This window comes from Heliconius melpomene, chromosome 2 (genome assembly GCF_056956725.1).
Source record: "Heliconius melpomene rosina isolate 202511_hmr_F chromosome 2, ASM5695672v1, whole genome shotgun sequence".
In the NCBI taxonomy this organism is placed as follows: Eukaryota; Metazoa; Arthropoda; class Insecta; order Lepidoptera; family Nymphalidae; genus Heliconius; species Heliconius melpomene.
Genome location: NC_140390.1, coordinates 7973651 through 7997893, shown reverse-complemented (window position 1 = coordinate 7997893; position 24243 = coordinate 7973651). Strand labels below are relative to the sequence as shown.

The window sequence follows — 24243 nt, the reverse complement described above, 5'->3', positions numbered from 1 at the left end:
TTTGTATGAAAGCTGCATTCTTCAGAAGTGCTATGGGCTATATAATATTACATTACACATATATACTAATAAATTAAAATACTTTCTAATTTGACATGCAATTTATTCTGCCATGTTAATAACAACCGTCGTCGCTACGCGACCGCGTTCGTTGCCGCGTCATTTTGATATTCATCCTTATGAAAATAAATATAATAGTCACTTTTAGCATTTCATCTAGATTGAAATTATATTTCTATAGAAATTATATTCTTATATTTCAAGCAGGCGTAGCCGCGTCCGGGTCCGCTAGTATTTACATAAAGTTATATCTTCTAGAATCTAGAGGCTACATAACAAACGTAACTAATTCAGTTGAGAAAAAAAATAATCTTTTCTACATTCTAACCTTCTCTTAAGCCATATTACAATGCTAGTAATGTTCTCGTGGACTTAAATCTAATTTGTTGCGTAAATTAAATACTTTTAATGTTCTTCTGTTTAATACTTATGTTTTTGAGGCCGTCCTGGCGCAGCGGCACAAGGGTGTGACTGTAGCGCGACGGCTGTGGGTTCGATTCCCACTCGAGGAAGTGAAATATTTATTTACGTTTGTATTTGCATTTCTTCGCTCTGGTGTCGAGGCAAAGCGCGGCGTTGAGTTCTGCCACTCAACGCGGAATGCCTCTAGAATTTGGCAGAAACTGGGGAACGGAGTGTTTTAACACTAGGTTCCCTCTGCCTACCCTGCTGTGTGCGAGATGCAGCTTAAAGCTGTATAAGCTATGATTGTTTTTTTTTATTTTATAGTATAGTATTTGTTTGCATTTTTATTTTAGCAGGAAATGAACACAAAACTATCGTGTATTTAGAGTCTTCTTAATTGTGCCACGAAGGCGTCATGTTAGAAATAAATAATCAACGTTCCAGTTGGTTATGATTGCCTATTAAGTTCGTATAAATATCTTATTTGTATATAATGATGTAGTAAGCTTTAGCTTACTGTTCTCCAATTTTCTCGTGGTGCAGAGGCGCAGACGTGTGACTGTAAATGCGACAGGTTGTGGGTTCAAATTTCCACTCTAGGAAATGAAATGTTTAATATTTTCATTTCATCGCTCTGGTGTTGAGGCAAAGGGGCTGCTGCTCAACACGCAATGCCTCCAGAATTCGGCGGAAAGCGCGGAGCGGAGTGTGTTCACACTAGGCTCCTTCCGCTTATCCCGCTACTGCGGGATATTGCGTGAAGATGAAGTGAAAAATACTAGGTTTAAAAAGAGCCATCCATTAATTTATTTCCCAAAAATATACTTTAAAAAATTAAACACAAAAGAAGCTCTTCTAAAACAAGTTGGTAATTAAATAAAAAAATACTTTATCTGCATTTCATCTGCAATTCATTATTTATCTGTATGTATAAGGGAATTTATGGGAGAATATTTTGTCCATAATGCTGGCGTCAAGGGGCCGGCGGTGGGTCTTGCCAAAAACATACGGCGCGATGAATGTAGGCAATCTCAGATTTCTCTGCGAATTGAGTGACGATAAGACGAAAACAGTTTTTAAGTTTATGTTCTTAAGTTACTCTTAGTTTTGTTTACTTTTTTTTATTATTATATTAATTAAATTTAATTTAATTACTTTTGTAATGTAAAACTATTTAATGTTTTATTGCAGTTTTAAAATTGTTTGAATATTTTTTTTCGGTATTTTGTGGTATTGCCTCTCGTCGGCGTGGCGCAGAGCCTCAAGCAACTTGCGACTGTAAAGGCAACGGCTGTCTGTGGGTTTGGATTCCCATTTGGGGAAATGAAATATTTAATATTTTCCTTTCCTCGCTCTGGTAACGAGATAAAGCGCGGAGGTGAGTTTCGCCACTTAACACAAATTCACATTCGGTGGAAAATTTTACCTTACGACGTAGAATATTGTAGTTTTATCAATCTTTAGGTTATCCTTTTCACTAAATAATAAGCATATATGTTAGAGAATTTATAATTAAAAAATCCACGCAATTTTCTATAAAATTAAAACAAATAAAAACACCAAAATCAAACGACATAATCCTTTCTTCGACCCCTGTGTAAAATTTCACGCCTTTGTTTTGGTAACAATAGCGATCATTCTATCGGCGTTCTCAAGTGGTTCGTGGGTGCTCTTGGCTGGAGACTTGGCACTTCGGGAATCGAGTGAGTTGCATAAAATAGTACCAACAGTCTCGGGTCAGGGTCTCGTTCCACTTTTTCGGTTGGTCGTAACGTTTATGGTATTTTCTTTTCGTTGTCTTCCTCTGGTGGCGTGACAAAACGCGGTGTCGAGTTCCGCCATTAAATGCAATGTTTCGAAAATTTGGCGTAAAGTTGGTGGGTTCCCACCCTACTACATATTTGGGATATAGCGTGAACCTAAAAAAAAAAATAAGGTTCATAGGTGATCTTGGCTGGACTTGGCACTTCGAGAATCGAGTGAGTTGTATAAAATGGTACTAAACACTTTGTCCGGGGTCAGGGTCTCGTTCCACTTTTTCGGTTGATTGTAACGTTTTTAATGTTTACATGTTATGCGGTAATGCAGAAAATCCGTTCCAAATTTTTATAGGTTTTCCGCGAAGGTCTTATTGTGCTTTTTCTTTTTTTTTTCTTTGTGCAATTTTGTAATGGATGTTTGGTGTTTGACCAAGTTCGTTTAGTGTTGTTGTTTGTGGGTGGTTATTTCATGTGATTCTTTTTATTTTTATGAATGGATAGTAATTTATTGCTTTTGTTTGTTTTTGAGTGGTTTTTTGTTTTTCTCCTCTGAAATCTGCTTATAATGCCTGCTTATAAATAAATAAATCGTGAAACTATGTTTTAATAGAATATAACTCTTTCAGTTCTAACTAGACAAATAATAAAATACGACACCAGCCTGGTGCATTTATATATCAAACTTGAAAACATCCTATATAACTTAAAAATAAAAAGAAATATTAAATATTTCTCTGGTGGAATGAAATATTTCATATTTCACATCCATCGCTCTGTTAACAAGGCAAAAAGCGGTGTTGGGTTCCGCCACTCAACACGCAATATCTCTAAAATACGGAGGAAAAATTGAGAATGGGGAGAACCGGGCACTGAGTCCTAACACTAAATTCCCTCTGTCTAAAACGCTATATATCTAAGGAAAACGGCGTGATACTACAAAAAAATATATCAAATTACTAAAGTAAGCCTGTCACGTATAAGCGGAAGTATTTTTTGCGTCTTTCACGATATGCGTCACGCCCGCCTACTACTTTATTGGAGGTATTCACTTTTCAAATTCATTATCTATTAGGTAATATTGAGAATTCGGAGGCAAGTAGAGAACGGAAATCTCTCAATGGGAATGGAATGTTTTGACACTCGTTTCTCAGATTACCTCTGGCTATCCTGCTATGTGCGGGATACAGCGTGAAGCAAAAAAAGACCGAATAATTTCTATTTTAAACCCGTAAAAGTAGTAAGACATAAATAGTATGCGAGCTCGTCAGTGACAATCAGTAAATCAAATATGGCGCTAAAAGGCCGCAAATGTCAATGTCAGTGTCACGCGTCATCATGTTAACCTATTTTCTTTCCGGTATTTTCACGACATTACTTAATTGCGCCCTCTTTGGCGGGCGGTTGAAAAAGCCTTCTGCTATTTTGTTTTAAGATTATTATTTGCGTATAAATAGTAACTTTTAATTTTAGAAAAACACTATTATATCTTTATTATTAAACTGGGAATGTTTTTTTTTTTAAAACAGGATTTGAATTCATAACCATGATGTTCAGTTGATACGTCGTCCTTCTATCCTAGTGGTTGTGGATGGAATTGATCACGATACATGTCTTAAAAAATGGCTCAGGGGCAGAAGCCACTGTAAACGCGACGTTTGTTGGTTCGATTCCCGCTTGAAGGAATGAAACATATATTTTCATTTGGTCGCTCTGGTAACGAGGTAAAGCAAGGCGTTAAGTTCCGCCACTCAGCACACAGTGGCTTAAGAATTCGGCGGGAAGTGGGTAACGGAAGAGCCTTAATGGGAACAGAGCTACGACTAGGATCCCGGGTTCACTTTGCCTACCCCGCTAAAACTTATAAACTATGTACATGTACATAAAATAATTTAAACCACATCATATCTGTGAAACCTATAAAATTATTTATAATATGAGTAATTGTATAAAAATATAATAAATACCAAGTGCCAAGGGCATAAGAGTGCGGATGTAAACACGACAGTTGTGGGTTCGATTCTCATTCGAGGGAATGAAATGTTTAATATTTTCATTTCCTCGCACTTGACCCCCCAATTGACTATCATGTTCACAACCATCACGTACACACAGTTCCTAAATATTGACCTTTTTTTATTTCTCAAACGGAATTTTTAAAGGACATGTTTATTGCAATTCAAACAGAAACGTCATCTAATTTCCCAGCAAATTCAACAACAGTATAGAGGTCGTTCAGCCGGCGTGAGGTGTTGGGGCAGTATGTCTGAAGGGGGCATCTCGTCCGCTGGAGGCGACACGGCGAAGACCAACCTCATAGTGAACTATCTGCCCCAAACTATGACCGAGAAGGATTTATACGCTATGTTCATGACAATTGGACCAATAGAGAGTTGTCGGGTCATGAAGGATTTTAAGGTTAGTATTTTTATGATGATAATATATCAAGTATATTAACAATAGAGAATTTTATAATTTTGAAATTTTGAAGCCAGTCGTAGCCACTCAATGCCTTCAGAATTTGGCGGAAAGTGGGAAGCGGAGTGTCTTAATATTAGGCTCTCTCTGCCTACCTTGCTGTGTGCGGGATACAGCGTGAAATTTAAAAAATAATTTAAAAACGTTTTTGCTTTCATGTTCATAAAAATGGTGTTCGGCAGTTTATGGAATTTCTTACTTTTATTATCGTAACATTTGAGTAAAATAGCCGATCCTCAGGGTAATTTTGTAATTTATTTATTTTTAATTATCAAATATATTTATTAAGCGGGGCAACAAAGGCAATATTTTTTTTATTTATTTTAATCATATATATTTTATATTTTTTTAGACTGGCTATAGCTACGGTTTTGGATTTGTAAATTTCACGAGAGAAGAGGACGCGGCCAGAGCAATCGATACGTTCAACGGTTACCAACTTAGAAATAAGCGGTTAAAGGTAGATTTTACTTTTTTATATTTTGTTTTTACTTTTTTTTTCTATTCTATGAAAGAAACCCTATTAAATGGTATAAAAATAGGGATCTTGCAGTCTTACACTCTAAGCCGACGATATTTTACTTATATATTTGAAAGCAATATATGTATGTTTTTTCCAGGTATCCTACGCCCGGCCATCAGGCGATGATATAAAGGATACGAACCTATACGTGACCAACTTACCACGCGCCATCACGGAGGACCAGCTCGAGACGATATTCGGGAAGTATGGCAGGATAGTACAGAAACATATACTTAGGGATAAGGGCAATGGTGCGCCAAGAGGTGTGGCTTTTGTTAGGTGAGTCTTGAAAAAATATTGAAAAAATATTATAAAAATATAGCCAAATTATACAAAATATAGGCGTTTTATCATCATCTGTTCATCGTTAATACATGAAAGAGGAACGAATATCAGTAAGATATTTATTTTATAATTTTCCCCTTGTTTTTCAGATTTGACAAGCGAGAAGAAGCTCAGGAAGCTATAGCAGCTCTCAATAATGTTATACCCGAAGGTGGTACTGAGCCGTTGTGTGTTAAGGTTTGTATTCCCCATATATTTTTATGCATGTAAGATTTTTTATGTTGTATGTGTGTTGAAAAATGTTGTTTTGTTGTGTATTATGTTGTGTTGTGCATAGTATTCTAAATATGTATTTTTATTTTAATTATTTAAAATGTATTTGTGATATACATATATATGATGAATATATATTTTTATATATAATCTATGATGAAGTTGCTTGTTGCTTGTTAAATATAATTTATTTTAATTTTTTTGATTGCTTTTCTTACTTTTATCACAAATCTTATAACTATTGTATATATTATACTTAAATAAAATAGTGATGTATAGTCACATCAATATTTTATTACAACACTTTCCTAATCATAATATTTAAATAATTGCTTCCGCTTTATTGCACAACACTATTCAATCACCAATTCTTGACCTAGAAATATAGATTTTTATTACTTTTTTAAACTAATATTTCGAAACCCATTATAAAATGACTTTATTGTCTTTGCATGCTTTCTATTGGTGGGGGGGTCTAAATTAGACGGGAATGGGCACTACATATGGGAGCACGCGGCGACGCCTGCTCAGCGATACTACGGTGCGATATATATATTATATAAATATATGTTTATATAATTTATTTATTATTTTGTGTATTAATTTTTTAGAAATGTAAAATTCCGTTTTTTATTATTTGAATTGTCTTGGAAACACTAATATTCATTTTAGATTATTTTTCCAAACATATATCTAAATGAACTGTAAATTTTTTTATAACATAATTTCTAAACGTACGAAATTCGAAATTCCAAAAAAGAAACGGAATTTTACGTAAAAATTCATATAAATAATCTAAAGTCATAAACAGATTTCATTTATAAATTATTTCATAATCATCTTGTATATAAATTTCAATAAAATAAACAAATTATTATATAATTTATTTACGAAAAAATGAGTTTAGGAAGCACTCTCTTCTTCTTTTCCTGCTTTTTTTGATGTTGTGTGTTGGGTGTTTGTTGTAAATGTTGTTTGATTACAACTTATGATTAAATGTTGAAAGATTAAATGTTGTGTATATAAGATATAATATACAAAATATGTATGTGTGTAAATTACTGAAATATAAAAAAATATGTTTTATACAGGGTGTCCCAGGAGTCAACGATAAAACGAAACCAGGTGATAAACCAAGTCGTGACAGTTATGAGAAAAATATAAAAAAAAATCTTTGTCATGTATTTTTCATATTATTTTTATTTTAAAAAATATCGGAAAAACCCACACCCTGTGATGGTTTTTCAAGTCCCAGGACTACAAATATTACTCTTTCTTCATTTTTTTTTCTGTAATGTAATCATGAGTAACCCTTCTGTGAATAACAGTTTAAGATTTAAACATACCTGCATCAGTTTTCAATACAATGTGGTGTTTTTGCCAAACATTAAATTTAAAATATTTACTACACCCAACTTTAACCGACTGTACTATAAAAAAAATGTACTACACTCTTTTTGCAAGTAACTTTAAAAGTTGGCGCATTTAATCTGGATTCCGAAATGGTATGACACTTGCTGGATTACTTCTTTGTTGAAGAGAGAAAAATCGAAACACACGATAATCGGGATGACGTTCAGCTTTTTGGTATCTTTTCCGATACATTCTAGCTGCAGCATTTGCGTTACATAACCATTCTCCATGAATGAAATGCATATTGGCAATGTGTCAAAGACCGAGTATATGGCCTGCGAGAGCCCGGACTCGAGCACTATCCTTATAAGTCCTGGGCCATCCCCTAAGTTGGAAAAGTTCAGGTACCTTGGATCCGTCATGCACGAGTCTGGAGGCATCGATCACGATCTCCATGGCCGGATAAGAGTTAGGACAGTATCCTGCGATCACAGACCACACCAGTGACCTCCCGCCACTTAGCCCAGGCAACGCTTATCCGACTTAGGGGCTGGCCCAGGAATTATAAGGACAGTGCTCGAGTCCGGGCTCTCGCAGGCCATATACTCGGTCTTTGACACATTGCCAATATGCATTTCGTTCATGGAGAATGGTTATGTAATGCAAATGCTGCAGCTAGAATGTATCGGAAAAGATACCAAAAAGCTGAACGTCATCCCGATTATCGTGTATTTCGATTTTTCTCTCTTCAACAAAGAAGTAATCCAGCAAGTGTCATACCATTTCGGAATCCAGATTAAATGCGCCAACTTTTAAAGTTACTTGCAAAAAGAGTGTAGTACATTTTTTTTATAGTACAGTCGGTTAAAGTTGGGTGTAGTAAATATTTTGAATTTAATGTTTGGCAAAAACACCACATTTTATTGAAAACTGATGCAGGTATGCTTAAATCTTAAACTGTAATTCACAGAAGGGTTACTCATGATTACATTACAGAAAAAAAAATGAAGAAAGAGTAATATTTGTAGTCCTGGGACTTGAAAAACCATCACAGGGTGTCGGTTTTTCCGATATTTTTTAAAATCAAAATAATATGAAAAATACATGACAAAGATTTTTTTTTATATTTTTCTCATAACTGTCACGACTTGGTCTATCACCTGGTTTCGTTTTATCGTTGACTCCTGGGACACCCTGTATATAGAAAAAAATTAAAATATTTCTTTTTTTACATAGAAATTCCTTTTTTTTTAACAAAATTAACGCTAGATATTAGTTGATTAGCATAAGAAATAATTTCTTCAAACGGAAATTTCTCTTTAGTTGAAGATTTTAAATGTTTGTGCAAAACATAAAAGTTAATTATTTTGACAGTAACATTTAAAATATATTAAAAATAAAAAACTTTGAAAATATGTATAGGTGGAGTCATTTGTTTTTTGTTCCTTCAGGTCGCAGAAGAACATGGAAAACAAAAAGCTGCATACTACGCTGGATGGGCGGCGGGCTTCCATCACAATCGAGGTAAATATAATTCTATATATACTTATATTAATAACCTTTAAACTATAATATTATTTATATATAAAAGTTAAACAGTACAAATATAAAATGGCGCCATAAATGGTATGTATAATAAAAGAAAACCAACATTTCACGCTGCTCGGACAGTGCCGCCCATAGCCCCGCAAAGGCACCACAGTCTCGATCAACTGGACATGCTTCACCGTCAGGAGTATTACATGCCCCAGCATCAGCATCAAAATGCTCCGGCCAGGTATCGACGCGACTACCAGCCCCATTACATGCAACACCGTCCGTTTTGAAAAGGACTATACTGTAAGAAGTTCCGCCTGACCGACTCGAAGGTCTAGGCGCGCCTGACGCTGTTGGACTGTTGGACTGTCAGTTGTGGGTGCTCTATTGTTTTTTTTTGTTTATTGGCAAACGTTGGTTGGCGTATGGCCTTGTTGGAAGCGTGGACGAGGAATTCGAAAATGGAAGTGTTTTGTGTTTTTTTTTCCAATTTAGATTAATGTCAAATTTGTGTTCAGGTTGTTTTTCGGAAATGTATTGGGATAATTTGTTTTGGCTTTAGTTTAATTGGTGCAAAGTTTTGTGGTGGACAGCCTTGTGTTTAAATTTATCATCCAAGGATGGGTGATTGATAAAAAAAAGATCTGAATGTAGAGGTTTTTTTTTTTAAAATCATATTTGGAACTGTTTTGGTCTATGGGTATGGGTTGGTTGGTTTGTTTTGCCTTATAGTGTATTTTTTTTTCAATCAATATAATAAGTAATTTGCTCACACTTAAAAACAAATCGAAATAAATACGAATATAATATTTTTTATTAGTTATGTAATAATAGACACTATTAAGTTGTAATGTAAGCTGATTTAATTGTAAATTAGTCAACTAAATCTGGATATAAGTTTCCACCTTAATTCTTTTAAATTTTTACTTTTTGCTTCAAATTTGAATCTTAAAATTGATTTATTGTAATATGTAAAATGTTATAGCTTTAAGAAAATTAAAATATAATGGAGCTTTACCCACAACGCGATGTGTATGTTAATGTTATATTGCTATTAATAGTAAACCTATTATTGTTATATTAGATTTATTATGAAAATTCTAGAATATTATAGAAGTGTCTATTCACTATTTATACATTGAACATTTATAACCCGATAAAACAAATGCTAAATGTTGAAAGAAGTTTTCCAAAATATCATAGTGAAAACTGCACTCAAGTTAGTTCAACCGACTCTAAATTAGCCATGATAAAACGCAGACATACAGACAAAAAAAACAAAACATTATTATTATTATTATTATACATTTTATATATAGTCGCGGCGTAGGGGCACAAATGTGTGACTATGAACGCGACTGGTGGTAGGTTCGATCGCGACTCGAGAAACTGAAATATTTATATAAATTAATAGTTTCATTCACTTCGCTCTGTTGTCGAAGCAAAGCGCGGTGTTGAGTTCCGCCACTCAACACACAATGCCTCTATAAGTCGGTGGAAAGTGGGTTAACTCTAGGTTCCCTCTGTCTACAATGCTGTGTAGACTTGATTTGACTTACTTTATATAGTTACTATATGTTTATATTAGTAACGCTTCTATAATATCTATTGTATAGATAAATATTTTGAACAAGGATCTAATATAGTTGTAATATTAGTTTAGATAGTAAATATGTATAATGATATAGAAATTAACATAGCTATGTTTATCAATTTGAAACATACATATATAATTGTTTTGTATGTCGATTTGTTAATTGTATGCAATACCGTCGGCCATCTTTAAACATCTCCCACATTTTGCGTCACTTCATTAGTAAAACGCTTAATTATTTAGCTTATTACTTTTTAAAATTAGCATAGCTTTTTAATTTATTTTTGAAAATATATCTTAAATATTAATATCCCATTTAAAGTAATAATAAAAATATTTTATTAAAAGGTTAATTGTAATAATAAATTTATTTTATTGCTTTATAATTTTTTGGTTCATATTAGGCCTACGGTGTTGCCATCTAATGGCTTATGAACCACACGATGTGCTCAATAGAACGTAACATAATAGTCTGTTAAACAGAAGTTAAAAAAATATATTCAAGCTTTGTTATTTATTTGTGTATAAAAAATGTGCAGATGAATTATTTACTGGCAACATTACTAAACAAATAAAATATAAGTTACCAAATACAATATAATCGTAAAGAATAATTTAACGAATTTTATTTTTTTAAATTGTGAATATTAATTAGAGTTTTATTTTTGGGATTTTTCTGGTAATAGAAATAATATATATTTTTTTATATTCACGTTATTCATTCAACATGATCAGCATCTTTTTTCAACTGACGCGACGCATTTTATAGCAATAGGAATGAGAACTATTAATATTTTTTATTAATTCAACGAAAATAGTTTTTAAATGTATATAATTCGATGTTATTTTTCAATTTAATATCTTTTTCGTTGTTAGTTTTCTACGCAATTCGATGGCTCGAGTCCGCGGGAACAATGTTATGTAATATAGTTTATGTTTACTATAGTAAATATGTACATATTTCTTTCTATTCTTTCTTGGAAAATAAAAAAAAACATTAATTTGTATATAAATTGCATATATATAGCTATAGTAACTTATGTCAATTTAAACATTGTTCTTCTCGATTCGGGTCGCTACATTGACAATATTCAACGGTGATTCGAATGTTCTATAGTTAGTTCGGAGTCTATAAGTGTTGTTCTCGATTGTTCCTAACTTTAAACTCCCTTCTGTATCTGTGGTGGGTACCAGACAATTTTTTATTTTTTATCTGTTGTTCTTTTTTTATCTATGTGGTATAAAGCCGAAGTCTAGCAATGAATTGAGCTAATTAAAAAGATCATAAATCTAAATTATCTCTTGCGTAGTGTTATTAGATGAATTTGGAGTATTTAGTAAAGCTAGCTGCATGAAAATTGAGCATCTTGATTTTATTTGCCTTAAGCATATTATTTTTATAATAGTATTTTTTTAAGAACTCCTTATTTCATCTGATACCCAGTACAGACGCTGTTACCCTAATAAATTAGTTGATAAAACTTAAAAATTATAGGTTTTAATATAATAAGCAACAAGGAAGTAGATATTATGTATTCTTAACAATTTAATTTTAGTGCGAAATTCTTATTATAATGTTAACTTAATAAATTACCAGATATGTATGTGAACATATAATATTTGATTAGATTTAATTATTGCATTTCACAAAAAAATCTTTTTAAATATTAATTTATTTATTTTATTAATTATTACAGATAATTTGACCTCAAATAGATAACATAAAATAGCTTCACGCTGTGTCCCTCATATACCAAGGTAGGCAGAAGGAACCTAGTGTCATTACATTCTGTTCTGCACTCACCGCTCGTATAGCTAGTATGGCGGAAGTCACAGAAGCGCTTTGCCTTGTTACTAGAGCGAAGAAATAAAAAGAATTCTTTCCCCCGAGTGGGAGTTGAACCCACAATAGCATGGTCTATAATGTTTAAAAATATATTATATTATGTATATGTTATTATAATGATATTTCGCACTATACACTGGTTCGTAGGTAATATTATAGTATGCTAGATCTAGAATACGAAAGTGAATTGTGCCTCATAAACGCGTATTTTCTAAGCGTATACTGTCGATGCTCATTGTTAAAGAAAATTTCTCTTAATTTCATTGTCATATAAAATATCTATTTTCCATATTTTTTGTTTTTTTGTTTCCATATTTACATAGAAATGAATAGTTTTTAATATGTTAGTTAATATTTAGAGTTCATCGGAATTGTTATTGTACCGGACGGGCGGAACTCAAGTGAATGAGCCGCTGACGCCCTGCACACTATAGGTTCCAGATCATGGGAACACGGAGTATGCTGAGACCCCAAGACGTTCTTGTGAGTCGTTCTTGTGAGACGTTCTTGTGAGACGTTCTTGTGAGACGTTCTTGTGAGACGTTCTTGGGAGTCCTTCTTGTGAGACGTTCTTGTGAGTCGTTCTTGTGAGACGTTCTTGTGAGTCCTTCTTGTGAGACGTTCTTGTGAGACGTTCTTGTGAGACGTTCTTGTGAGACGTTCTTGGGAGTCCTTCTTGTGAGACGTTCTTGTGAGTCCTTCTTGTGAGACGTTCTTGCGAGACGTTCTTGCTATACATTGAAACAAGATACTGAAACAGGATGTTGAAACAGGATATTGAAACAAGATGTTGATCACTGTATAACGGTCGGTGACTGTCGGCTCTATTCGTGTCTTGTTCCGATTCTATCTTCTTCCTGTTGTGCTCACCGTTGATTGCCGACTGACTCTGTCTCGCCCGACGCGCACCTCCGTTGCGCGGAGCTAAACGGTAACGAGAGCCGCGAGCCACCGAGCCGTTTTATCTTTATTTACAACAATATTTTTACTATGAATATCACACATTTACATTTATATTTTAATAACTAAAAATCGGATGTTTTTACAATTTATACATATTAAAAGAACATAAAAATATCTATCTATCTATGTATAAAACATTATACTATTTAAGTATTATCTATTATTAAATTACGAAAAATGCTGTTACGATGACGAATTTTACATGAGTTTTTACAATGAAAATTCTCTCTAAAATTAATTACACACATTAGGAATATACAAATCTGTTATTTTGTTACAGAAAACTATGACAAACAATAATTAATAATAAAATTTACTATACGGAAGTTACTATTATATAAAAAGCGATTAATGCGGCAAATCATAGTACAACTATTCAAATACGATATAAAGTCGAAAATTATTATCTAAAACGGAACCCAAATCTATTTATATTTATTATTTAATGTAATTACTTATTTACAAAGGAAAAAACACTATTAATTTAGAAAAGACACTAATAATAACTTTCAAAATTACGAGAGTGGTATGACGTCACTTTTTGCCAAACTAAACAGTCTCTAACATGTTGTGACGAGTTCACAGCCGATGATGCGCGTCGGTTGTCGCGAACATTTCTCCCGCCGTGCAGAATCAGGTCTCGATGTGATGCTGCATCTTTCCCGCGGTGAGCGACGACGTCTTCTTACTTTGGAAGCGGAACGAGTTTTTTGGTTGGCCTTTTCAGAAGACCACCCTTAGTGCGTACTTCAACTATTCGCACTTGTCCATCTGCACCTGGATATACTTTTTCTATGCGTCCTCTTGGCCACGTATTTCTTGGAAGTTGTGAGTCGGCTATAAGTACCGGGTCACCTATTTCATAAGTAGGGCCTCGACCATGAGGCTCCCGCCGGTGTTGAAGTTCAGGGAGATATTCGCGAACCCAGCGTCTCCAAAACATGTCCGCTAATATCTGTGAGCGTCTCCACTGCTTTTTGCTATCGATGTCGTCCTCACTAAATGTGCCAGGTACAGGTAGACGAGCTGAACCCCCAAGTAAAAAGTGATTGGGTGTTATAGATTCTTCGTCGTCATTGTTTACAGAAACATGTGTGAGGGGACGACTATTCACAGTATATTCTACTTCGCAGAGTAATGTAGCCAAAATTTCTTCTCGGGGGTATCTCTCACGAAGAATAGTGTATAGAGCTGTTTTCACGCAGCGAACAAGACGTTCCCATGCGCCTCCCATGAATGGTGCAGATGGTGTTATGAAACGCCATGCGATGCCTCGACGACTGGCTTCTTCTTTGAATGCTTCTCGAAGTTCTTTGTCTGCTCCATGCATGTTTGTACCATTATCTGAGTAAATTTCGGAAGGACATCCTCGACGTGCAGCGAATCTTCGCAATGCAAGTATGGCAGAGTCTGCGCTTAGGCTGGCGGCGATTTCCAGGTGAACTGCTCTAGTGGTAAGACACGTGAAGAGTGCGACGTAACGTTTCACGTGTTGTCTGCCGACGACTACTGTGAGAGGGCCAAAATAATCTAAGCCGGTGTATGTAAATGGTCTTCGATGATGAGCGAGACGGGATTTAGGATGATCACCCGTAGAAGGCTGTGGGGGTTGTGCCTTGCGAATACGACACTTGAGGCACTGATGAACTATCCTTTTCACGGTGGGACGAAGACGAATTACCCAAAAATGTTGACGTACTTCATTTACTATTATTTCGGTGCTGCTGTGGTGAAGACAACGGTGGGTCCAATCAATATATAACTGTGTGATGTAGTTATCTCCATCTAAGACTTGTGGTTTCTTTGTTTCGTCTTTTATTCCCTCGGCGGCGGCTATACGGCTGCGAAGAACGACAATGTCATCTCGGAGTTCTACGGGTAATGAATGAAGGCGACTTTGTTTGGCAATAGTCCTGTTGTATCTTAAGTCTGTGATATCTTCATTGAAAGATTCTTCTTGAGATGTTCGGATGAGAAGATTTTCTGCTTTTGTAATGTACTTCGAATCCAATATCAGAAAATTGTTGGAATCCATAGATTTCTTGCTATGTAGAGTAGTAGATTTCTTTTGCAATGTTTCTCTTCGTTTGTTCCACGTAGGATCTGATTCCATATTTCTACGTGTTCGCTTATAAAAGATCTTCTCTTTTTTATTTCTGCAAATATCTAAAAATTGCAAGACTCTAGCTGTGGCACGAAGTAGTCGCTCCCATTTTGAGAAGCGTTGTGGATCAGGAATTGCTTCACGTAATTTTGTCTTCAGCTGGAGTTCTTTAACGGTAAAAGTATGTTCTTCACCAGTATTATTTGACACGACCGGTTTTTCGATAGGCCAGGTACTCGGATTTTCTTTCAAGAAGGCAGGCCCGTGATACCATTCATGATCAGCTCCAAAATCAGATGGTACTTCTCTGGTGGCTATATCGGCGACATTGAGCTTAGAAGGTACCCAACGCCATTCTTCAACTTTGGTATATTCTTCAATGGCTGCTAGTCTATGTGCGACAAATGGCTTATAAGACCTGGCTCCATTTCTTATCCACGTCAGAACTGTCTTACTGTCTGTCCAAAAGATTTTGCATTCCGGCGCAATACGATGTTCTTTTATGACAGCTTCTGCTATGCGAACTCCCATGACGGCTGCTTGTAGTTCTAAACGAGGAATTGACATAACCTTGAGCGGGGCTACTTTCGCTTTAGCCATGATCATGTTGACTTGGACTTTTCCATCCGGAGCAACCACCCTCCAGTAGGCAGCTGCTGCGTAGGCTGTTTCACTGGCGTCGCTGAATATATGTAGTTGTACAGATGTGGCATCACTATAACCAGAGTAGCATCGAGGTAAGCTCACATTTTTCAATTTCTGAAGGTGTAGCATCCATTCTGCCCACTGCTTGGAAAGATCTTCATCCAGATGTTGATCCCAATCTATAATTCTTCGCCAAGATTCTTGAAGAATTTGTTTAGCACGAATAGTAACGGGTGAAGCGAAACCAAGTGGGTCATAGAGTGACATAACTATCTTCAGAGCTTCTCTCTTCGTAGGAGCTGTTTTCTTTAATAAACTGGGCGGTAATCTTGCTAGTTTTAAATTGAATCGTAATTCATCGGTTGACGGTCTCCACATTAAACCCAAAATCTTTTCTTCTTTGGTACCCAGGTTAATAGTTTCTGTCATATTTGATTGTTTTTCAAGTTCATTTATTATTTTCGGGATATTTGAAACCCACTTGCAGAGTTTGAAACAAGCTTCTCCGTGGATATGTTGGACCTTTTTGGAAGTTTCTATAGCTTCTTCTATACTTCGGAAACTGTCTAGGTAGTCATCCATATAGTGGTTGTGGATGATAGCTTCCACTGCTTCTGGATGCGTGTCGATGTACCTTTTTGCGTTCCAATCTTTAGCGAATATCGCGGTGCATGGTGAACTCGCAGCTCCAAATATAAGCGACGTCATGCGATATTCTTCAGGAGTTCCCTCCCGCCGGTGTCCTCTCCACAGGTAGCGAAGGGCATCCCTATCTTGAGGTCTTACTTTGACTTGCATAAACATTTCGGCTATGTCGGCTGATACAGCGAAAGCATGACGGCGAAATCTCATCATGACTCCAGGAAGCGATTGAAGAAGGTCTGGTCCAGTCAAGAGGAAATCGTTTAGTGACATACCTTTGGTTTTAGCAGCGGCGTCGTGAACAATGCGAAGCTTCTCTGGTTTAGCCGGGTTTTGCACGTCGAAGTGTGGCAGGTACCATGTTCTGCCTGGAGAGATACTTTTAGGTGCCACCTCAGCGTAGCCCTTCTGGACGAGTGATTCCATTTGTTCGGTGTATCTCCTTTTCAGTTCAGGATCACGATCAATTTTTCTCTCTATTGATATGAGCCTCTTCAGCGCCGACTCATAATTATTAACCATGATGCTGTTCTCTGATTTCCATAAAAGTGTGGTTTCAACATGCCCATCTTGTAAACGGTGTGTGTGTTTCTTCAAAATGTTTTCAGCCTTTATTTCTGGATCAGAGTCTGGCCGACGCGGATTAATGATAAGAGATTCCAAGGCAAAGTAATCTCTCAGTTGTTCATCCATTCTATCTTCAATAGCAGTAACTTGATTGACGAAATGGATTTTCTGACCCAATGTCCTATTGTGCGCACCATGTAGCACCCACCCGAGCGACGTGAGTGAAGCGATTGGTTGGTTCTTCGGTCCTATACGGACATCTTCGGCGAGTAGTAAATTCCAATTGTCTTGACCAATTAGAATTTTAGGCGTGGCTGAGTCGTAGGTGAGCTGGTTCTTCAAATCTATTAGATGATCGCAGGCAGCTAAGTCTTCTTCACGAATTGTTTGCGGGGAAAGATTAAGATGCGGAACGGTACGAGCTGTAAAGCTAATCTTCTTTTTCTGTGAATTAGCAAGTGTCACGGTAACACGCCTTGATCCCGGCGTTTCAATAACTATATCCCCGATTGCTTCCATCTTTAAAGGATCCAGCCGTCCCTCAGCACCGACTTCCTTTGCCAAAGCTTCATCTATGAGAGATACAGTTGATCCGTCGTCTAATAGAGCGTATGCGGAGGTTTCTCCCGCCGGTCCATGAACTCTGACTGGTATGATTTTAAGATAAGCATGCGCCTTTGACGGTACCCATGCGTTGGCCACGGTTTCCTTTTCTTCTTGTTGATTTCGAATTTCTGATTTCTCCTTTTTATCATAGTGTAGTAATCGATGATGAGTACCGATGCATCCCTTAATATTGCATTTCTGTGGTTTACAGGAATGTCCTGATTGTCGGAACCGCAGGCATCTGAAGCACAGTCGGTGTTCTTTGGCGAGTTCCCATCTTTTATCTGAGTTGGCATCTTGAAATTTCTTGCAGCTAATACTGTGATGACCTTCTTTGTTACAAATTTTGCACGTACTTTTCACCATTCCATGAAATCTATTAGTTTTCCTTTCTTCGGTAGTATTGTGCGTTCTATGTATCACACGACGAGTAGGCTCTGAGTGCGGGATCTCTGTTGAATAAGGTGTGCGACATGCTGCTTGTTTGGTGAGAAACTCGCTGAAGTGCGTCAGGTCTGGTTTGAATATAGATGCTTGTTCCTCGTACCACCTGGTACATAACGACGATGGTAGCTTTTCACGAAGGGCCCTCGTTATATCTGGCGCAGTGATAAAGTTGTGTAAATCGAGGGCGCGAAACAGATTGACACTGCTTCTTACCTTACTGGCGAATGCATGTATCTCCTTTGGATTGTCAGCACAACGAGGTAGAGATCGAAGCTTGTCATATTCACTATATGCGATTGCATCTGGACGACCGAAATTCATTTCAAGCTCTTCTATGATGGCATCCGGTTTTGAATGAGCTATGAGTTGTGTGTCGACGACTTCCAATGCTTTTCCAGTTAGGCTTCTTCGAATTCTGGCTGTATTTTCAACTTCATTGAAGTATCCCTTAGTGTTTTCATATATGGCCCTGTATGATAGCCATTCATTTAACACTCCACTATATGTAGGAAGATCCATGATGACTTTGGACGCGACGGGAAAATTGTATGACGATGATGGAGGTAACATTGTAGGTTTAGGTACCTCTGTTTTCATACACAACGATGTAGGAGCGGTTTCGGCTTTTTCGCATCTTTTCTTCAAATTTTCTATTTCCTTTTTTAGCTCCTCTATTTCCTTTGTTGAATCTCTCTGTATTGCTTGTTGATTTTCGGAATTGTTGCCGATATTCGGATGTTGAGGCATTCTATAGCATGACGGCACTGGATGTGGTTGCCTCGGAACATCTGCACATGGTGTAAGTGATTTTTGTACGATTTGTGCATTATCTTCAATCCAGGAGCTAACGTAGTCGGTTTTCGATATATTATCTTCCTGGGATTCTGAACTATCTGATTCAGCATCTTCCAGAGCTATTTGCGCGAGTTCAAGCTTGATGCGAAGTATTTCTTCACGAGCATTTCTTGCTCTACGTCTGGATTTCGTAGACTTCTTCGAGTTTGCACGTTTCGAAGTTGTCGACTTTATTTGTGTGCCTTCAAATTGTTCCTCCTTGTTAATTGAAATAATTCTTGAGTCTTCCTTTTCGTCACTTGGTACTATTAAGTTCTTTTCTATTTCGGAATCCTCTTGTGTATTCGTAGGCGGGTGTGTCACCTCTGTGTGACTAGATGAAGGGTCGGCTTCATATCTCAATCCCTCGGATCGACCTCTTGATCTTGTGATAGGCATCTTAGTAAAAACCTACGATAATTGGTAAAACTCACCAAGACGAAACGATAATACTCGAAGGCGGATGCACGAAGATTCTCGGAGACGAACGACGACACTCGAAGGCGGAAGCACGAAGATTCTCGGAGACGAACGACGACACACGAAGGCGGATGTCGGAGGATGATGCACGAACACTCACGAAGACTTACGATAATACTCGAAGGCGGATGCACGAACACTCACGACGTGACTTACGGCGCGATAGATGTCAGCGCAGTAGCGAGCACGACAGTCAATGCGGACGCCAACGGAGGCGGCGGAGAGCGCAGCGGAGAGCGCTATGTGACGGAGAACACTGCGCGACGGAGAGCACTGCGCGATGTAGTACGATAATACTCGAAGGCGGATGCACGAAGGTTCTCGAACACTCACGATAACACTCGAAGGCGGATGTCAGAGGCTGATGCACGAACACTCACGAAGACTCACGATAACACTCGAAGGCGGATGTCAGAGGCTGATGCACGAACACTCACGAAGACTACAGGCGAGTAAGGCGACTTCAGCACAGTTGCGAGCGCGACAGTCAATACGGAATATACTGCGCGATGGAGCACGGCGCGACGGAGAGCACTACGCGATGGAGCACTTACGAAGACTCACGAAGGCGGATGCACAAAACACTCACGACGTGACGGGATATGTGACGTCAGCGCAGTTGCGAGCGCGACAGTCGATACGGATGCGAAACGCGACGGCGAATGCGTTTGCGAGCGCGACGGAAAACACTGCGCGATAGAGTACTGCGCGACGGAGCACTTGCGCGACGGAGCACTGCGATAACTTGCACGATGACGGATGATGCTTCAGCTTCGGTGAGGAGTCCCCAGATCCAGCTCGAAGGACCAGCACGTTGTACCGGACGGGCGGAACTCAAGTGAATGAGCCGCTGACGCCCTGCACACTATAGGTTCCAGATCATGGGAACACGGAGTATGCTGAGACCCCAAGACGTTCTTGTGAGTCGTTCTTGTGAGACGTTCTTGTGAGACGTTCTTGTGAGACGTTCTTGTGAGACGTTCTTGGGAGTCCTTCTTGTGAGACGTTCTTGTGAGTCGTTCTTGTGAGACGTTCTTGTGAGTCCTTCTTGTGAGACGTTCTTGTGAGACGTTCTTGTGAGACGTTCTTGTGAGACGTTCTTGGGAGTCCTTCTTGTGAGACGTTCTTGTGAGTCCTTCTTGTGAGACGTTCTTGCGAGACGTTCTTGCTATACATTGAAACAAGATACTGAAACAGGATGTTGAAACAGGATATTGAAACAAGATGTTGATCACTGTATAACGGTCGGTGACTGTCGGCTCTATTCGTGTCTTGTTCCGATTCTATCTTCTTCCTGTTGTGCTCACCGTTGATTGCCGACTGACTCTGTCTCGCCCGACGCGCACCTCCGTTGCGCGGAGCTAAACGGTAACGAGAGCCGCGAGCCACCGAGCCGTTTTATCTTTATTTACAACAATATTTTTACTATGAATATCACACATTTACATTTATATTTTAATAACTAAAAATCGGATGTTTTTACAATTTATACATATTAAAAGAACATAAAAATATCTATCTATCTATGTATAAAACATTATACTATTTAAGTATTATCTATTATTAAATTACGAAAAATGCTGTTACGATGACGAATTTTACATGAGTTTTTACAATGAAAATTCTCTCTAAAATTAATTACACACATTAGGAATATACAAATCTGTTATTTTGTTACAGAAAACTATGACAAACAATAATTAATAATAAAATTTACTATACGGAAGTTACTATTATATAAAAAGCGATTAATGCGGCAAATCATAGTACAACTATTCAAATACGATATAAAGTCGAAAATTATTATCTAAAACGGAACCCAAATCTATTTATATTTATTATTTAATGTAATTACTTATTTACAAAGGAAAAAACACTATTAATTTAGAAAAGACACTAATAATAACTTTCAAAATTACGAGAGTGGTATGACGTCACTTTTTGCCAAACTAAACAGTCTCTAACATGTTGTGACGAGTTCACAGCCGATGATGCGCGTCGGTTGTCGCGAACAGTTATAATTATAGCATTTTAATAATATTTTCTTTGTAGTATTTATATATTTGTATATAGTTTTCTGATATAATAAATCGTTTGTCATTTAATTATTATAATATTTAATAATCGATATATCGGAATTCGATTAGTAAGGTATCGATGTGAACGAAAACTATTGTTACTGGCTTTTTAAAATTTTTATGTCTTAGCTTTATAATGATATAATTGGCCTTGTGGTTATTAAGCGTTTTATATATACGTACATAAAAACATACACACATTTCTATTATGTATAGTTGATATTGATAGTACTAATAAAAACGTAGGCTCTATGTCATTACTCTCTGATAAGTTAAAGTTAAATATTAAAAAAAGTATGTTGTCGTCTTTTTCTATTTATTAAGAAAAGAAAAAGATGGCACATGATTTTGGTAAAGTAAATTAACATGAACGTATCAGGCAGTAATTGATTTATGACTTTTTTACCGATTGTTATTTTATATCTATCAAAAAGTTAATTCTTATTTAATAGCTGTAACATTTCGTCAAAAATTGTAATAAGTAGCAAAATTGGCTAAATAATGAGTTCTTGTTATTGCATTTTTTTATCATTAGTAGACATATTATATGTGACGGTAAGCATATTTTTGAAGTGTTTAATGAATGTTTCTTCAAATGTTAAATAATTTAATAAAAAAACCTTATAATAGATTATCTATTAGATATGTATATTCGACAGATAATAATAATTGCATTAAAATGGGTTAGTTGGACGTTCTTAGGTTTTTATTCTAAACAATGTCCTAAACCTATTCGAGGTTTGAGAACCGTTGCGTATATAGAAATCAACTGCACCTATACTAGTTAAAATTGATTTTTTTATACAATATTAGTACATATTTCGAAGATCTCTTTTTTCGAAGATTGAAATATGATGATATTCGGTGAAACATATTCAATCAATTTAATAATTTGTATAATGGCAACACTTTGACAGTGTAAATATACAGTATTAAAAAGAAGAGGGAACATTGAGTCTTCTAATCTATATTAATGCGATATCATTGTAGTTCCTTAGTATAATCCCTTGATGTTAGAATGAAATGTTAAAAATAATTTACTCTATATATTTTTTAAGTGTTTAAAATAATATTTTCTTAACCAAAACTATTTATTTTCTGTAAAAATAGTCTTTTATCCTGCTGCTGCTAATTATAAAGTTTCGTAGTCCCTAAATAACTAATTTGATCTTATAATAGAATAACTATTTTGATCTAATAGTTTTGTAGATCTCAATCAAAATCTGTCAAGTATAATTTTTATACCTTCCCCTGAAATTTTATAATATTCAGGATTTCTTTATAAATAATTATGTAGTGTTAGTATATTTTTTTTTCACAATTGCGTATTCTTGTATACAGTGGCAAATTGAGAAGAATTATCAGAACGTCAGCTAAAGTCGAAATGGCCTAACCCATACTTTTGAACAATTACAAGGTAATGAAATGTTATTAGAATTATTTTAGTTTTTTTATCGTATATATAAAATATTAGTTATAAATGATTATTTATACAAATGAAAGATATCTATATAGTTATCGTGTTCGATATCTTACAGGGTAGGTGGAGTGATCCTAGTGAAAAATTACTTCAATTAGTAATCCAAAGAAAATTGTCACGACATATTATTTACTCCATTCAGTTTTATTATTTACTAGTGGGCCCATGCGGGGCTACGCCCGCTGGAAATAGACACATTATTAAAGAAATTAAAAACTAAAGATTCAGTCAATTCAGTTAAACAGTTGTATAAAATAACTGTTACGGCAATTAGCAAATTTGTCGAACTAAATACTTTAAATTGACATAACTTTTTTATTTATGAACCGATTGTAATAAAATAAACCTTATATGTTTTCGAAAGCTTTCCAGAATCCAACATTGAAAACCGCATCTAAATCGGTTAAGTCGATTCTGAGATTTATTTATTGTTTTGGGTTCTATTAGGTTAATAAAGGTTCCCAATAACAGTACAGTTACCGACCCTAATATTTACCCTTTATAATGAATATACCGTAGCCATTTAGGTACTATCGTGCCATTGTTTAGCTGACGGTCTGATATTAGAAAACGTCTAAAAACATTCAATAAGTGTAATATTTTATATATTTCAATAAAAGTAATATTTCTATACGAGTATTGATCATATTATATTGGTTAGTTTTCAAAATGTTTTATAAAATTGTTATGAATCTAAAAATGGTCGGTATGTGTATTTAATTTCGTTTTACTGCACTAATTGTGTTTATTTGTCTTCACGCCTTTTCCACATTTGCGAGGTAAGCAGAGAGAGAGAGAGAGAGAGAGAGAAAGAGAGATTTCTTATTCAGTGATTAAAAGTAATTCTTGAATGGCGGAAATTGATTATAGCTTATTTCCTATGAAACTATTAAATATTGTAGAATATTTGTTGATTTTCTCATGCACTTTTTGTTTAAATTAATGCTAGATTCATTCTCTATGGTTTTGTGAACTGAACGACGAGATGAGGGAACGAAAAGTGTAAAGTATTCTTCCAAACTTGGCCAAACGGTAGACTTGTAAAAATAAATATTATTAATTAATATTGTGTTTTTATTGTTAATCTGTGATGTTTTATTGACTGTGGCTGTTTCTATATTTTTAAACGCCCTCAGAAAATAAATGTGGTTTTTTTAAAATTATTGTTTGGTCTCATTTTGGTTTTTGTATCTATCATTTATTTTATGAATTTAGCCAAGCTATTTTTTAGATTGTTTTTAATATTATAGTTTCCTATTTTTTTTATTCTTCAAACTAATTTCTATA

The 24243-nt window shown here is 35.9% G+C and overlaps 1 protein-coding gene across 9 annotated transcripts in view; it reads left to right on the top strand.

Moving 5' to 3' along the window:
• LOC146540707 (sex-lethal homolog) overlaps positions 1–24243 on the top strand; it is a 30654-nt gene that overhangs the window by 3721 nt on the left and 2690 nt on the right. For 2 of the 9 annotated variants that reach the window (XM_085205445.1, XM_085205456.1), the window contains exons 3-8: positions 4410–4640; positions 5053–5160; positions 5321–5502; positions 5658–5745; positions 6266–6322; positions 8586–8658. In XM_085205445.1, coding sequence (XP_085061571.1) covers positions 4410–4640; positions 5053–5160; positions 5321–5502; positions 5658–5745; positions 6266–6322; positions 8586–8658 — 739 coding nt within the window. Of the gene's footprint in view, positions 1–4409; positions 4641–5052; positions 5161–5320; positions 5503–5657; positions 5746–6265; positions 6323–8585; positions 8659–8805; positions 12490–22817; positions 24021–24243 lie in introns of those variants that run through there. The other 7 variants (XR_014879215.1, XM_085205481.1, XM_085205473.1 and 4 more) reach the window with 7 other exon arrangements.